The 18,263-nt window shown below is 36.0% G+C and overlaps 1 protein-coding gene across 4 annotated transcripts in view; it reads left to right on the top strand.

Moving 5' to 3' along the window:
* The window catches only part of LOC107313570 (bifunctional heparan sulfate N-deacetylase/N-sulfotransferase 3), a 66,520-nt gene extending 49,411 nt beyond the window's left edge, over positions 1–17,109 (top strand). For 3 of the 4 annotated variants that reach the window (XM_015861923.2, XM_015861924.2, XM_015861925.2), the window contains exons 7-14: positions 739–921; positions 2,974–3,070; positions 3,889–4,012; positions 6,929–7,103; positions 8,304–8,474; positions 10,175–10,284; positions 11,467–11,569; positions 13,245–17,109. In XM_015861923.2, the coding sequence (XP_015717409.1) occupies positions 739–921; positions 2,974–3,070; positions 3,889–4,012; positions 6,929–7,103; positions 8,304–8,474; positions 10,175–10,284; positions 11,467–11,569; positions 13,245–13,364 (1,083 nt within the window). In that variant the 3' untranslated portion in view covers positions 13,365–17,109. The remainder of the gene's footprint in view (positions 1–738; positions 922–2,973; positions 3,071–3,888; positions 4,013–6,928; positions 7,104–8,303; positions 8,475–10,174; positions 10,285–11,466; positions 11,570–13,244) is intronic. The other variant, XM_015861926.2, reaches the window with a different exon arrangement.
* The last annotated feature ends 1,154 nt before the right edge of the window (positions 17,110–18,263 follow it).

The following is an 18,263-nucleotide window of genomic DNA, read 5'->3' as shown; positions in this document are numbered from 1 at the left end:
CTTCTGGAAAGAAACCTGATGGCAAACGTTGGTTCCATGTTGAGTGCTAGTGTGCATTTGAAGCTGATGTTGCAGCACTGGAGGATTTATCCAAGTCACAATTTCACAGTGCGGTGTTAGAAGCAGCCTTACAATTGACAGAGATGTGAAGGATGCTTGGTGCTTTTTTGCTTGGATGGGGGAACATTTAATGCACTTTGGAAGTATTTGGTCATGCTTCTATTTCTGTTTCTGCATATGATTTAACTATCTGCCCAGAGTCTGAGGACTAGCTTCGTAGAAGTGGTGGGTTACATATCCTGTTACAGTTGGAGCAGCAAGAATTAAACTGCTGTAATTCTTCCGCTAAAACAGAATTTGCTTTTCTAATATTAACGTATATGTATCTCACATGAAGTAAACCTACAGGTAATACTTTTCCTGTGTTCTCCATTAAGTGAATTTACTTAAAGATTATGTGAACATTCTACAACCCCAGGGTTGGGGTGGCATTTCCTAGTTCACACACAGCTCATGGTGCCTCTCCCATGGTTTTCTTCACTGATTCCACTGAGCTGACTTGAGGAGAAGGATGTTACTCAATGAAGAGCAAAGATTGTAAGATCTGTATGGATGTGATCAAAGACATGAGGTTCTAAATAAGAGCAGAATGCAAAGTAGATTTATATTATCTGTGATTGCACTGCCATCTAGTGACACAGTGACTCAATGCAAACTTTCTTGGTGTTTATTTTAAAGATCAGCATCTTCATGACCCACTTGTCTAATTATGGGAATGACCGCCTGGGGCTGTACACTTTTGAGAACCTGGCCAACTTTGTGCAGAGCTGGACCAACCTGCAACTGCAGACTCTGCCTCCAGTTCAACTGGCTCGCAAGTACTTTGAGCTATTCCCTGAGCAAAAGGACCCACTCTGGCAGGTAGGCAGAATTGCTGATGAAATGATTAAAAAATAATAATAAAAATTTAAAATAAAGTTGTCTTGATGTTGTTTTTTTTTGTTGTTTCTGAATTTCTTTGTTTCAGTTTCTTGTGAATAAAAGCCGTATTTTTAAATACTGGGTTTCAATCCAAGCAGTTTTCCCAGTTGCTTTAATCTCCACAGAAAGGTTGCAGAAGTAATGTGTGCTAATAATACACATAGTAAAGATTATCTTGGATTCATTTTATTTGTGATTTGACTTGTTTGTAGAATAGTGGGAAATGCAGGAAAGGTAGCTGATGTTATTTCTTCTTTCGTAACTAGCAGAAATTAGGCATTTGAAAGAGATGTCTGTGTATACTTTAGCCATTGACCATTAACAACATGAACTTTATTCCAAATGTGTTAAGAGTGTATCCAAAAAGAGTGTAGAGCACTAAGACCATGGCTACCTTAATACAAAAATTGATTCACCAAGCATAAATACAGTAGAAAGTTATTCACAGAAAGCTGAGAAGTGCCCAAGCAAGAACCTGACCAGCACTTAATACACTGATGTTGTCAGTTGTGCTTCTTCATTAGGCCACTTCTCATGAGTGACCAAATTGAATGTATCAGGAAGTTGAAATGTGCTAAAGCTGCAGCCTGTGCTAGCATTGCAGTTGACATGGTTTCTTCAGCCAGTGACCCAGTGATAAGAGCACAGTCTCTAAAGAGAAATTACTGTGGGAACTGGGAATGTTGTTCTGCTTCCACCCACTCAGTGACAGTTCAATCAATTTGTGGGCTGTCTGAGTACCACAGAAATCTAAGTCACTACATGGATTCTGTGGTGACGCTTTTTGAGATGACTCAAAATATTTTGAGAGCAAGTATTACTAAATCAAACTTTAAAATGCATTTATATTTGCTTATTTAAATGTTTTCTAGCATTGGATATTGAATTGCCAACTTAGTAAGAATCTGAATGTGAGACTGCAAGTTTGGTCTTAAATGTGAAGCCTGAAATTCATGCTGTTACTGAATAACGCATTGAACTAGTGGAAAAAATGCCAAGATCTTTGCATAATGTTAAGAGAACATGAATTTAGAAAATGGAAATTAGCCTGTAGCCAAAGGACTTGAATAATTACAATAACATAGCAGAGAAATTTGCCGGCAACAATGACTAACATACACTGGAAGTGGTGTCTTATGTCTGTAATTTGCATAAACTTGAATAGCTACCTTTTTATTTTGTTCAGCCTTGGTAATCCTCTTTGTCTCAGCAGACCAGTCTCAAAAATTACTTGCAAGAAGTATTCATAAAATAGATATAAGCTGAATCCCCCTAGTAGATAGCAAATGATAAATATTTGTTATCAGGACTCGCTTCAGACTCAGTATTCTGTACTGATTTGAACTAGGGGATCAGCAGATGTATATGTGAATGGAAATCCTTAAACTATAATTAATTTTCTCTTTTAGTTTAAAAACTGCAGCTAATACCTGTTATGTTAATGAAAAAGAAAAGTAGTTAGAGAATTCATTAACATTTTTAGTCTTCTTAATTTGTATGTAACTGATTGATCAATTTTGAACTATTCCTATATCTTGAGTACATTGGATCAGATTTGTCTTTGGCATAATTCTCCTGAATTTACTGACATTTCTCTGGAGACTACATGCTTGTTTGAAAGTATCTGTTTCCACGGAGGGAAAAAAAGAAAAGGAAAGAAAAGAAAAGAAAAGAAAAGAAAAGAAAAGAAAAGAAAAGAAAAGAAAAGAAAAGAAAAGAAAAGAAAAGAAAAGAAAAGAAAAGAAAAGANAAAAGAAAAGAAAAGAAAAGAAAAGAAAAGAAAAAGAAGTTTCTTGTCTTGTCACACATGGAAATATATTTCTGAATTATTGAAATAATTCTTTTAAATGTAACATTTTTTCACTCATAAGGAAAATCAATTTATTTTTTTTGTAAGAACATTTGCAGATTGGTAATCAACATAAACAGAATTTAAGAGCCTTATCTGATATGATTACTAGTAAAATTCTTTGTTGTTGTTCTCTACTTCAGAATCCCTGTGATGACAAACGGCACAGAGATATCTGGTCCAAAGAGAAAACCTGTGATCGATTACCAAAATTCTTGGTTGTAGGACCTCAGAAAACTGGTAAGAGTCTTTCCTATTTCAGCAAGGTAGGCTATGTGTAAATGCAAGTAATTATACTGATTAATCCCGTTTTACTCAGAGTCCTCTGTAGAGACTGTGATCATCTAATAGCATTTTTTATTTTCAGACATTCAAATGTGTTTTAATAGTGTAAGTTACAATAAAAGACCATAAACATTTTTAAACTGAGTGCGGTGTTCCAGTGTCTGTCAGATTTCTTTAAGCTTTATATCAAATGAGTCACAATGATAAATCAACAAACTTGACAAGGTCTTGTCAAAGCTGAGGGAAGGAAAAACGTCCATTTCTCAAGGGGGGAAGATTCTTAACTGCAAGATTTTGGCTGTGCTGCTTTTGCCATGCTTAGGGAAACTTGCTGTTTCATGGCATTTGATGTAAGTCAGGGAGTTCCTAATGTATAGTTTGAATTGCAAGTTTGTGATAGTTTATAATTTAACTTTGTGGTTAATTTTCGTCTTTGTGATTAGAAGATTGTATATTTGCTTCTTCTCATCACCAGTCTGTGTTAGCTACTGAGTACAAGACTTTTGAATTATTTTTGTAACAATCATCAATTTTAAAAGGCAGTTTTTGGCAGTGTGAATAACAAATTTGAGCATTGTCACTCTACTCTGTATTAGCTATTCAAAGTTCCTTTAATATCTTTGATTTAAAAGCATTGAAGACAGAAGTGGCATAAATGAGCATTCCTTCACTAAAGTGAAAAATAATAAAGCTAGTTTAGTCCACTTGAGGGTATGACCCATAAAATATGTGTGTATGTATATATTAATCTTAGGCTTTTGTCCTATTTGTAGGTACCACCGCCTTGTATTTGTTCCTGGTCATGCACCCTTCCATCATTAGTAACTCCCCCAGCCCAAAAACCTTTGAGGAGGTACAGTTCTTTAATAGAAATAACTACCACAGGGGGATTGATTGGTAAGATGGGTTATTAGTATAAATATAAAAGTTTATATATTGTGAACAATGCAAAAATGACATTGCTGTTGGTAATGTTAACTGTTCATATGAAGAGTGAGATAGAAAAAAAATAACCTTTAGTGTCTTTTTAGAATGTTAAGTAAATGCAGATGAATAGTAATCATGCTGCATATCATAAATGCAGTAATTTTACTGAGGCTCTCTTGTTAATATCCAGATATTAATATATGCAAAAAGAGTAATAAAATATGTATTTCTTAATTCTCTGAGTTTTTATAGCTAAATTGTAATTATTTCTATGACATAGACCTTATTTTTTATTTCACTTACCTCTGAAGTTGAGACAGAGATGTTTGTTAGTTGAATATATGGAGGAAAAATATATATTGTTGGGTTTTTTTTAAGTGCAATTTAGGAATAACAATCAGGTAATTTTGGGAGAAGGAAAGACTCAGAATGTTGTTCAAGGATCTAGTAACTGGGAGAATGTTAATGGCTCAGTAGGGTACATAAGTGGTACGAAAAAAAGAAGAGCATGTTTCACTGCTGCCATGTTCACTTTGACTACCAGGGAATCACCAGAGGTATCTACACCCAGAAGGTCATCCTTGATTTTTTGTGCTACAGTGCAAAACACTACCAGATGAATAGCAGTAACATCCTATAGTTGTGGGGGAGCACCAGTAAAATATTATTGTTTCTCTTTTTTCTCCAGTCTAAGGGAAAGTAGTTTTATTGCCTTTGACTTTGTATTCATCCATAAAATTAACAGAGTTAGCACTGTTGTATGGTCTTAGAGCAGATATGTTAGATCCAATTTCTTTTTAAGTCACTTAGTTTTTGCAGAGTTAAATTGATGCAGCAGTTTCTTCCAGAAAATGTAGTGAGTCACCCATTTATTACCAACTGAGAGATACTGGCTCAACTGGAAATTAGAGAGCTGAATCTTTGCTATTAAGCTTTTTGAAGTCAGGGAAGATGGCAAGCAAACAGGGCATAGTGTATAGTGCTGATGGAGGCAGTGAGACTGTTCTTCCACAAAGTCATCGTTTTCATGTGGCAGGAAGGCCACTTTGCTGCTTCTCACCCTCCTGTTTTAATACCTTCCCTAACATGCAGATATGGTGTGTCTGATAGACATGTGCCAAATTACCTTCATCTAACTACTGCAACAGTGTGTTAGGCTCTCAGTGGTCAATTTCATAGACCAAGTATATAATTTTATCAGGTCTCTCTGGAAAGCATACATTTGGCTATTGTATATCTGTGCTACATGCCCCACTCACCCTTGCCAGCTTTTCAGATCAATATTCAGTACTCAGAGCTGCCCTACGATGTAGTTGTTTAACTCTTAGATTTGCATTCTGTGTGCTGTACAGATTTCTCAGACCTTCAGTCCGATAGAATATTTTAATGCTGGAACGTAATGAGCTTACCAAATGTTAATTAAATACAAGGTCTCTCCTCATTAGTCCATTAATTAGTTAGGATTCCTTCATGGCAAGAATATTTGCATGTAACAACGAGTTCAATTTATTTTATGGTGATGAAGGTGTAGCTTTTTGCCAGAGCTGACTGATTGAGTCTTTGTCATTTTGACAAAGCTAAGCTAAGACATTCTTTCAGATGTCAGGACCTTGGCAACCTCAACACTTAAAAGAAGTAGTAGTGTACATTGCAGGGTCCCCATAGAGATGGTAGAACAGTAAGAGGAGAACTGGCCATTCTGTTCTTTATACAGAGAAGTTCAAATAGACTAGTTGTGCATTTCCTTATGTAAACCTCGTTACAGATTTTTTTCTACAAGTTCATCTAAAACCTTCTCGTCTTTGCCAGTGAAGAAGACAAGAAAATTCACTCATAAGAATTAGCTTCTCAGAATCAAGTATCACAGAGTTTGGTTTCATTAAACCCCGGTCATATCCTTCCTTCTCTTGAAGTACCTTGTAATCAGTGCCTGTGCACTAACAATACATGTGCCTTGATGAAATGCTTGTTATGTCTGTGTCCTGAGGAAAATTGCTTGTGCATCAGTCAGTTCCATCCTATCAAGTTTTCTCACTGAGCCTGCAGTGGTCACAATTTCAAAGCCAAGATTCTATAATTTGTATTAAAAATAGTTCAGTCCTATGAGCAGAACAAGGTCTGAGCACTGGAAACTTAGAATCATAGAATGGCCTGAGTTGAAAAGGACCACAATGATCATCTACTTTCAACCCCCTGCTATGTGCAGGGTCGCCAACCACCAGACCAGGATGCCCGGATATGAAAACATTAAGATGAACATTTCCCACTTCTTTTCCCCAACAATAAAATAAAATCTGTATGTGACAAACCAAAATGATTGGCAAAACCTTTTCTCACAAAGAAAACTAAAAAGAATACAGCCCATTTTTTCACAAAAATGTGATTGAGAGAAAGATGCTGTCACTGTTTAAAAGTGATTTACCTGCTGAAGCTGTGGTGGATTTTTAGTGGATTTTCACCCACAATAAGAAGCTCTATTGTGTTTTTTAGTAAAAGCAGTTTTGATACTGAGTATCTTTTTTGTTATGCTCTTGCACTGTAATTAGTGTCTGCAAAGGATAAAATTCAGAATACTCACTGTTTTGCTTTTGACATTTATAGGAATTTGTCCTTACTGAAAAGTGAGAATTCACTAATTTGAAAAAGATACATGAATGTTGTAATGTTTTCTTCCAGTTAGAAAAATATAGCTGCAAATGCAGTTATGTGTAGTGAGAAGATGAGTGTTTGTAGCACGAAAAATACGATCAAAATACAATGTAGGCTTCTTGGTGCTTTTTTATAGCCATTAGGCCATTATTTTGTTGTAGAATAAAGTACACTTAATGGATTTGTCAACTTTTCTGTGGCTTCCAAGTAATTCTGAAAATGATGCTCCTTTTCTAGGTACATGGATTTCTTCCCCACTCCTTCCAATACCACCACCAACCTTCTCTTTGAGAAAAGTGCCAACTATTTTCATTCTGAGGAAGCTCCTAAGCGAGCTGCTTCCCTCATCCCCAAGGCCAAGATCATCACCATCCTCATCGACCCATCTGACCGGGCCTATTCCTGGTATCAGGTACGTGTATTAAGGAACATGGGCAGGCACAAGTCAAATAAATATGTCAGGTTTCAACCTTGAATACTCTGTATTTCCTTTAGTCTGCATATATATAATGAGTTTGGATAATACAAGCTTTTATGGTCAGTCCATGCTCCATATATCATTTACAATGAGCTGAGGTACGTGTCCACAAACATCTGAATAGAAAATCTAAATGTTTAAGTACCAGAAATTGCATTTTCAAGAGTCTGCCTGTAGTATAAACATGTAAGAGTGCTTTCTTACGTGATTAATGTTTGTAATCAACACACAGCTATATTAGTTTATCCATGTATTTATTTGTTGTGTGTTCAAAATATAAGACTTGTGTATGCCCGGGATCTTGTTTTGTAAACACCTGTTTAAAATAAAAATCAGTGAAGAAAAAGTGGCTGAACTGCAATGAAAAGTAGGACCTCAAATTTAAATCACTATCAGCACTGAGTGCTTCTTTGGAAAACATTATTACAACACTTTATCTTACTGTTTCATAGTACTCAAGCACTGAAATTTCTTTTTTTTGTTATAATACTGGAGGAAGCCATGCTAACGCTGAAGGAGTATTTTGCAGATCATAAAGATAAGATTTCCCAATTGTAATTTGGAATATTTATACAAAGCAATGGTAAGTATTTAGTGGAGTTCATAAGAACATGGAATAGTATCGTCAGGTATGAATGAAGGTTAGTTTAATGCAAAACATGGATCTCCAGTAAACATGTTTTGGAAGATTAGGACACATTAAGGTAGTGATGTTTGGTTTTACAAGTTAGGTTTTTTAGTAAATGGCTACAATAATAATATCACATAACTTCCATTCAAAAAAAATGATGCATTCTATTTTGCTACCGTATCAGTTTATTTTCTGATTTCTTTTGATACCAAAAATATTTTTTTTTACATAAGCAGTGTTTATCTCAGTGTTAGGATACTATGGTTAGGCTGTGGTTGGACTTGATGATCTTCAAGGTCTTTTCCAACCTGAGTAATTCTATGATTCTACGATTCCATGATTCTATCTCAGCATTTACAGCAAAGTAATACAGATAAGGTCTTCTTAAAGTAATCTCTAATGTGAACAATCACTCATGGCAAGGTTGTTAAGACTGAATGCTTTTTTCTTATTTTCACAACTTTTGTGGTCTGTAAAACTTAGCACTGCAACTTGTTTTACAGCATCAGCGCTCACATGAAGATCCTGCAGCCCTAAAATTCAGTTTCTATCAGGTGATCACAGCTGGACCTCGAGCCCCTTCTGAACTCAGAGCTCTCCAAAAGAGATGCCTAGCACCTGGATGGTATGCTACACATATTGAGAGATGGCTAACTTACTTCCCACCTTATCAGGTGAATAAGACAGTAACTCAACATTCTAAACTTATATAAATAATATTCTGGAAGAATAGTGAGTGCTGATCCTCAGGGATATCCCAGGTTCACACTAGCATGTTCTAAGCCACTGATTATTCACAGCCATGCTCTAATTAGTTGGCTTGACATTGCTGGGGATGTCATGCCTTTGCACCATACAGCTGAGAGCTTCTTCTGCAAAACAAATCTGAATAATCTGAAAGTTTATTAATCCACATGGGAGGGAGGGGAGCAAAATCTCTCTTCCAAGGAGGTTTGACGTTAGAAGACTTTGGGGTGTAATCAATATCTTTTCCATCTAAAAGAGGTAACAATATATGGGAATGAATGTGATCTAGCAAAGCTGTAATGCCTTAATTTTTAAATGTGTCATTGTTTTCCCATCCCATTAGGGATATTTTTGACCACTGATCTACAAAGCAGTTAAGGCTTGTTTTCAGAGCTTACATCTTAGGAAAGCAGTGGGATCATTTGGGGGATCAAGCAGTCATAATGCATCTCATTTGAAAGACTTCTGGGATGAGCTGCTACTTTCTGAACAGCTTGATACTTACACTAATCCACATCTCTAACTCCACATGCTGTATATGGGCAATTCCCAAGACTGATCTTTCAAAAGAAAATACGTTTTCTGCTTTCTCTTTATGCTCTGAAACCCTATAGTCTTGCAAACCTACTAAGTTTCATCCAATCCTGGAAGCAAATAGTAGGATTTTAGCCTCTCTCCTTGTGTGGAAATGTAAAAGCAAGCTTCAGCACTGCATACAGAATGAGACCATTGAACCACCTCAAAATCTATTGCTCCCCCCTTTTCATTACTAAAACATGATGGAAAGAGTAGAACTGTTTCCATGATAGGAAATGAATGTTCTCCTAATCCATTTGGGACTTTGTTTCTCTTCCACCAGTCTCAAAGACCCAAACATGCTGCATCTTCAGTAGGTCTTTTAGACATAAAACCCTCACTTAGTGTCTATTGACCTGACGATTCACATGAAAGGAAAAGGATAGCCATATCTGAAGTCACCTAGTGTGAATGTATATACCATCAAGCACTTAACAAACAAACAAAAAAAAAATTACTTCCCAGTTCCTGGCCTTCTTAGAGATGTGTTGCAAAATTCATATCTATGACATTCCAGAGTTAAGTTATTCTAACATTTCCCTTTATTCTTATTCTCAAATAAGTCTGCTTGTTTTCATAGCATGTATTTTTATGTGGTCTTAAAAGTAAGGCATTTATCCTAACATTGCCTACTGTTTGCTGTCTTTTCTTTTTTTTGCTGCAGTTTTTTCCAGTGACAAGCTTTTCAGTGTGACTTTAACATATATTCATAAGTGCCTGTGTCTGTGAGAATTAACAGCTTATTTCTTTAATCTCTAATACCTTTTTTCTTCTCTGGACAAATCTCATTCTGTTTCCTCCCAGTATTTCTTACCTTTCCAGATTCTTCAGTGCTATTTCTCTGTTGTCACAACGGGCTGAATTTCAGATTTATTTAATGTGCCATTTACTGTGCTCCCAGATCATTAATGATCATGACAAATAGAACTGAACTAATTATCTGGGAAGGTACTCTCTGTATAATGAGGGAGTCTGGCAGAGGTGAAAGTTTCAGTCTGAATTTTAACATAACGAATTTTAAATTATATTTCCATTTATTTTATTTTTTTAGTTGCTAATTATTGATGGACAGCAGCTAAGAACTGACCCATCTACTGTAATGGATGAAGTACAGAAATTTTTGGGAGTCTCTCCTCATTATAATTACTCAGAAGCCCTAACGTGAGTTAATTTTATCATCATTATCACTTGTTCTTATGTTCCTAAAATACTAATTAGTCTGTGAGAAAGCTTACTATGTAATAAAGCCTCTGATTTTTTTCCTTCTCATCAAAGTTCAGTAGGATGTATTCTTCAATGTCTAGAAAAGAACACAGTAGAGGAATAGATTTCCAGTGGATCTACACTTAGTCACTAAACTTGGAGCTTCACTATTACAGGAGTAGATATCTGAAAAATGCACAAAGAGCACAGTGAATAAAAAGGAATTTTAGGAATTTTATTTCCATTGGTAAATGGAACATGGAATGCTGACTTCCATAAAAAGAAAGGAAAAATATATATATTTACATATATATTTTTGGACATGAGCTGCAATTATCAACAGTATTGATCAGGAATATAGCATCCACTCTATATGTGCACCAATACTTTGGAATCTGACACTTACATTTGGTTGCCCTTACAGTGAGATTGATAGCTTTAGATTTACTCTTCTCAGTATGAGTCTATTATCTGTCCCTGTAAGAATCTCAGTGAAAAGAATGTTTTTCTTTCCTATACATTTTTCTGTTTAATACTTTCTTCTAGTTTTATTCTATTCCTTTTATGGCACCAGTAGCAAAATAGACTCATCTTCCATGAAGTTGATATGAGTGGGTGTCTGAGTCTATTGAAACTGAGTCTACTGAAGACATGTTTTATTTGTTTGGCTTTTTTGTTCTTTGGTGGTGGTGGTTTCTTTTTTGGTTTGTGTGTGTGTGATTTTCTTATATTTTTATTTTTTAATACTGAAGCCTTTGTCCATGATACTATAAATTAATCTCATCTGCATCTAATTCTATAGCATGCATTGTCCTTCATGTCAGTCTCTGAACATAGTTAATAGAAGTAAAGTATCTTGTTCAGTTAAAATGTACTTATATCAGTTTGTCCACTCAGCTGATGTCAGGAATCATCCCTGCAGCATCTCATAGCCTTTACACTGCAGTACTGGCACCTGCTTCTCTCCTTTCTTCACTTCATTTACTTCACAGTTTGTGTCCGCACCCAACTCTAGTTAACTCCCTTAATCTTCTGTATTTCCCACTTGCTTGATGCATTTTCCTGAAGAGAAAATTTTCCAGACCCAAAAATAAGAATGTGTGAGCTTACTTTATTAAGTTTCTGCTTTATTTGTTTCAGGTTTGATTCACATAAAGGTTTCTGGTGTCAACTTCTGGAAGAAGGAAAGACCAAATGCCTTGGAAAGAGCAAAGGTAGAAAATACCCTCCTATGGATTCGGAGGTAAACCATTATTCTCATTGGCATTATACAGAGATTTAGCTCTCATTAATGGGACCCTGCACAGGCAAAATCTTAAGAAGAGAGAGAAGATAGAATTAAGTAGCCTTGATTATTTGACTACTTTTTCATACAAATGAAATCTTTAGAGAAGCTGTGGATTGCATCACTTTTTTTCAGTTCTTTAATTCAGATGTGAAGAACTTCAGTTATTAGAAACATTTTCTCTCGTGTAACTAGTGATAGGTCTAGAGGAAATGGCCTCAAGCTGCGCCAGGGGACATTGAGACTGGATGTTGGAAAATACTGATATTCCAGAGGAGTGGTCAGGCAGTGCAATGGGCTGCCCAGGGAGGTGGTGGAATCACCAACCCTGGAGGTGTTCAAGGAACATTTGGACATTGTGCTGAGGGACATGTTTTTAGTGAGAACTACTGGTGGTACCCGAACAGTTGGACTGGATGATCTTGTAGGTCTTTTCCAACCTTGGTGATTCTATGTTTCTCTGAAACTATTCTATTTAGAAACTTGGCACTCCTTAGAAAAATAAAGTTAGCACCTCTGAAAATCTCTGAAATTAATTTGGAAACCTATTCCCTTTACCTAAGTAAGCTAAGTAGCAGATATGTGCATTTGTATCTGTTCCCTTGTCTTTGAGAGTAGATAGACCAGGACAGACTCTCATAAAGTTCTGTTCTGAGAATGGTTAGGTTCTGTTTCCATGAATTTCATAAATATCTTCCTCAGACAAATGCTCCAATGAAAAAAAAAAAAAAAATCCATCTGATCAAACGCTGAAGGCAATATCTAATGGTAGTTCAGTTTCCTTTTCTAGCTACAGCTTTATGTTTATTCTTTCCTGTATTCCTGTTTCATCTAGCCTGACTAAAATTCAAATAAAAGCATTTTGAACAGCAGTGTTCACACAGCATTAAGCCAGGTTTCTTTTTCTCATGGTACTTAAGTCAGAAACAATTTACAGAACTCAATAGGATCATAGAATTGCAAAATGGCTTAGGTTGGAAATGACCTTAAAGATCATATGGTCCCAACCCCATGCTGTGGGCAGGTTGACCCCCACCACCAGATCAGGCTACCCATCCAGCCTGGCCTTGAACACATCCACAACCTCTCTCAGCAGCTTGTTCCTGTGCCTTGCCAGATCCTGGGTAAAGAACTTCTTCCTAACATCTAACCTAAATCTACCCAACAGAATTATACTGATAAAAAATTACTGGATGCCAAGGCTTCTGAACAGAGATAAGACTGTATTTGTTTAATGCTGTATGTTTCAACACTAAATATTGATAAAACCAGTGTTACTAACTGCCAGATGCCTATATAGAAAGAGATTTTACAAGTTCTGGTTTCAATCACACTTGAGTGAATTTGAACACCAGATTCAGTACAATACTTAATTTACATATCTATCTGTGAGTAGATTCAGATCCTTTACTTTGTCTTCATGTTCATTTTGGATATCTTTTGTTTCTTTTGATACTACCTTTTAATGTTCAGCTATTAATTGATAAACTTGGATGCAGTAGATAGTGTAAAAGAATATAAATTGCATAGGAGAAAGTAAAGTTTTGACACCAGTAAAACAAACTTTAAAATTTACAGCCATTACAGTACAGCATGTTATTAAATATAAAATATCTGCTTTTATATCCATCAGTGCAGGGCTTTTCTGTCAAGCTACTACAGAGATCATAATGTGGAACTGTCAAAACTCCTACACAAACTGGGACAACCTCTGCCATCATGGCTGAGACAGGAACTACAGAAAGTAAGATAGCATTGAAAGAAGACTGTTTTGAAATCTCTTCCACACTTCTGTCATCCTACCCAAAGTCTACAGTAGCTACCAGAAAGTCTTGTGAAAATATACCTCTGCAAAAAATAGTAAAAGACAGAAATTACTTCCATATGCTGGCATGTGGATTGTGAAAATACACGTGTTTCTTAGCATTCTGGTAGGACAAATTTTTCTCATTAACATTTCTGGGCCTGTGGAGTTGTGGACTACTGTGCACATATGTGGAAGTCAACTGCAGCTGGTATAAGCTTCAGAGGTACATGACCTGTCCGATTTCACGGTAAATACTTACATTTTTATATATCAGTTTAAAAGTATTGTGTCTCATGTAGGCTTTGTAGCCCACAGTTAGACTGCTGTTTTTCTTAGTATTTGATTATTGTGTCTTGCATAAAATAAGAAAATTTAATGTAGCATAAAATGCCAAGTGTACTTCTGCCATTGGAATCAGCTTGCTAATACCTGAAGTATATTCTAATAAGTGTGAGAAGTACAGTTATCATACATTACTTAGGTGTGCACAGCAGCAAAATCTGGAATCCACAGGCAAAAGCAGTGTAGAAAAGAAAATTGCCTATGGCCTGTAAAAATAAACCCTTACAATGCAGGAAGGGTCTTTGTTCATAACTACTGTCTGATTTTGCACTGACTGAAATTGCAAAATGCGGAATGTATATTGCATCTGAACAGAAATGTAATTGGGTACATAAAGCACAAATGTTGCAATAAAATCCATGTGAGCAGTATTATACTTAACAATGGTGAACCAGACTGAAACAGTACAATCAACAGTCTTTCACTCCTGGCTTCTGTGAGCAGCCAAATTTGGATACTGCACTCTGGTCTTACATTGCTGTGAATCTCCACTGAAATGAATGAAAAATTGATAAAGAGCAGAAACAGACCCATATTTAGACTGCCTTAATTTGCACTACTGGTTTTGCATAATTTATTTGCCTTCAATCTGTGCTTTGTGTTTTCCAGGGTCCCTAAATTTGATCAAAACCGTAGTATCTTGCAGTGACCTTCAACTTATGTCAGCTGCAAAAATCTGTTTTCTAGTTGAAAATAATGATTCTAGCTCCACACATCTTAAAGTAGCTTGGTATTAAAGTTCAGAAATAAGCTTTAGGAAAGAGAAATTAAGACAGGTTATGGTAGAAAATCAGGCTCTAATCATGAAAATACACACATATCCAGCCTTACGTTTGTGATACACCTCATAATACATCAGTTTAAATGTGAGATTAATCAACCATACTTAAAAATTGAAAGAGATAATTTAAAATTTCAGCTGAGTATGGCCTTAAGGTTTCTCTGCTGAACTCTGGCTACAAATGTTTCTAAAGGCATAAAGAGGTAGGGAGTACAAAAGATTACTGCAGTACTAAATGAAATGTTTTTCACGGTAGCTCTGTATTATTGTCATAATTTGTTTTGGGATGAATAGTTAAAAATATGTATCAAATGGTGGAAAATGTCTCAGTGCTGTTTTACAACCTTTATGTAATAATATAATTTAACTTTCAAGGTAATGGAATGGAAACCAGTCTGTTATTCCCTAAATAGAAAACAGATGTTGAAATCCTTACTGTACCTCTAGCTGGTAATCTTTAATATTTATTGATTTTGTCTGTGTAGTACCTGGTTTTGATAGGCTTGTAAAGAAAAAATCCAGACAAATTTGTTGTATATAACAATATTCTTTACACGGCACATTTTTGCTAAGGGAATATGCATGATTAATGATGAGGACCTGCTAGAGTAGACACTTTTAAATGAACATCTTTATTATTTATAAGAGAATAAAAGTTTTCATTTCATTTTAGATATTCACTATTATATGGGTTTGACCCAAAATCTGACTTGTTTTAAAACAGTCTTATTTGATAAAAGAAATGCTTTGTATTCTGAATATCTGTAAGTGCAAATCCTCTGCATGCTACGGACAGCTTGTGTCCTACAAGCATCTATATGGATTTGTTACAAGTAAATTGAATAACTGGAGAAAATACCTGCTGTTTCCATCCTGACATGACTGATTTTATCCTTAATATAATCTTATGTAACATCACTCAAACATTTAAGGTAGAAGAAAATTGTAAATCAGAAGAAAATGGGAAAAAGTACTACAAAGTGCCTGAGATTTTCACAAATTGAGCACTTCCTACACACTGGAAGGATGGGCTTCAGCCACATTTGTACTTCCATCTTTCTTTTCAGAAACTCTGTTCCTGTCTTCTTTCCCTGTGAAATACAGGCCCCTTCAAAATGAGAATAATTAAGCACCAAGGAGAGAGCAGTGACTGGGGGAGTACACACTGGTTGCCCTCTAGGTATTTTGCTACAGACAAGGTGACATGTCTCAGACCTGTGGTCTTTTCTGTGATGTTTGTTAGGAATCTGGTCAGATAGATCATCCTTTGCAAAGAAGTGCTGTAGTGAGTCTCAAGTCCTGATGAGGAACAGTAGGGTGCAGCTCTTCTACTACCCCAATGTCCTTCCTTTGTTGGAATAAAGGCGAATCTTCAGTGAATTCCTGTGGTAGCTTTGGGTCAGTCCTGTGAACAAAGTAATGTGACCTTTTGGCCCTGGTGCTGCACATCTGAAAAGGGAATTATCTTGAATCTTAACTCACAGAACCTATTAAGATGCATTTGTCTGGCACTAGCATCTCTAGATGCAGAGCATTAGTTGCTTGTAAACTAGGTTGGCTAAGTCCTCTCAGACTCAATAGCAGTAGAGAAGTAAAGTCCAACCACTAGGGGTCTTTGCAGGTCTGATTTTGTGCTGTTCAGTTATTACTGGTTTATACAAAGACAGTATGAAGACTGTGGGGTTTTTTTCCTCCATAGCTATTTAACTACGTTCTTACATTTAACAGGAAACTTTTAAAAACAGAATGACTTTAAATATGGTTGGTGAACTTGGTGAACAATTAAGAGTCTGAGCAAAACGTTCAGGCCACAGCTGCATATGTAATTCCCCAAATAAGGGGATGCACATGAGTACAGCTGAGTAAGCAAGTCATACAGCATGAATTACTTGAGAATTGGAACCTATTTACAAATTCCCTACAATCAGTATTTAATTCTCGGAAGTAAGTTATCAATATTAACACTTCTAAAAAAACACCACTCAGTCACAAAAAAAATGTATATTTGCTGGTCAAAATCAAGTGTTCTACTGTGGATGGTAATACAGCTGTGGTTTGTGTTATCCTGGTAGATAAATGCACAAGCAGTTCCTTTAACAAATGCTTGTTGATGTGAGATTCACATTTGTTTTCATAAATTCTGATTCTGAAATTTGATTTCCTCAAATATCCCTGCCATTAAAAATCAAAGCGTGAGTGTGAGTAGAAAGTGACCATTAGGGGGCGTAAACACAGAGCCTGATACGAGTTCACAACATTATTTGAGCAAACATTCCTGAAATACTGTGATATCTTCCCAGTTCTACTTGTGCAGAAAGCATTCATTTCAATGATTCGCAGACTATCGTGTACAGCATATCCCTTCTCATTGCTTAATGAAGTGGAACTTCCTCAGGAAGAAAGTAAATAGATATTTCAGTGTTTATAGATGTAATACTTTTGTCATTCACATTGAATGAAAATTGCTGGAAACATTTTTCTCAAGATTTTTTAAAATGAAAAATAGCTATTATTCTGATAGTGGCATGGTATCTGAAGTGCAACAATAAACTCTGTTAAGAAAACGTACCAATGAATGGAAGTCATTTGTTTGTTCATAAAAGCTGTCCTATTCCAGGTTTGTTAGCAGCTATTACTGAGTTATAACACAATCCGCAAGCATGGGAGGAGCACGGAATGTTTTCACAGATGGAGAATATTGCTTACTCCCTCTGTAAGTGGATGTTACTGCTGTATGCAGCTGCTTGTTTTACTGCTTTTCTTCCTGCTCAGTTTTTACTTCTTATGCCAGGAGTCATTAATGCGCTATAGAAACACTTCCAGAGCTCACTGTTTTTAAGAGAACAAGCAGACTTTATTCAGACTGTTTGCCTGTGGGATTCAATAGCTGTGCCTCCAGAGACATGAGAAAACATTTTTAGGAGGAACTGCTAAAAGATGGTGCAAGTTTCCAAAGGAAAATCCACTGTTATCAACAAGTTCAGAACAGAGTAAAGAAGTGTAGTATCTAGCTGTGTAAAAGATGAGTGACATCTTCATATATAGGTGTAGAGAATAGTAAGCATGTAAACAAAATACTCATGACAGAGAAAGGATGTAATATTTAGAAGTGTAAACTTCCAGTACCCATCTCTATCATATCAAAGTGTAACAGAAATAGAACAGTAATAAGAAAAAAGCAGAACTAAGATTCTTGCTGTGCCCGACTGACCTCTGTATCCAGTTTTTTTCTGCTTTCATTTAATGTTCCATTTCAGTTCTGCCAGTCGCAGACCTCTTAGAACTCAAAGGCTAAATGTGCACTTTTTTGTCTATGGGCATCAAAAGGATGATCACAATGATCAGCACCAAGGGTCAAGACACAGGAAAGCAATTAACAGGTGAAACCAAGGCCTGGGGAAACATGAATGAAGGAGGAATTTAGACAAACTAAGTGTGATCAATTAGAGTGTTGTGAGCTTGGTTATTGTCCAGCCTGTTTTCTGTCAGTTTTCCTTTTTCTTTTCTTTTCTTTTCTTTTCTTTTTTTCTTTTCTTTTCTTTTCTTTTCTTTTCTTTTCTTTTCTTTTCTTTTCTTTTCTTTTCTCTTCTTTTCTTTTTTCTTTTCTTTTCTTTTCTTTTTTCTTTTCCTTTCTTTCTTTTCCTTCCTTCCTTCCTTCCTTCCTTCCTTCCTTCCTTCCTTCCTTCCTTCCTTCCTTCCTTCCTTCCTTCCTTCCTTCCTTC

This window comes from Coturnix japonica, chromosome 4, assembly GCF_001577835.2.
Source record: "Coturnix japonica isolate 7356 chromosome 4, Coturnix japonica 2.1, whole genome shotgun sequence".
Lineage (NCBI taxonomy): Eukaryota > Metazoa > Chordata > Aves > Galliformes > Phasianidae > Coturnix > Coturnix japonica.
The sequence above is the reverse complement of the archived record's forward strand: the minus strand, read 5'-3'. Positions and strand labels throughout refer to the sequence as shown.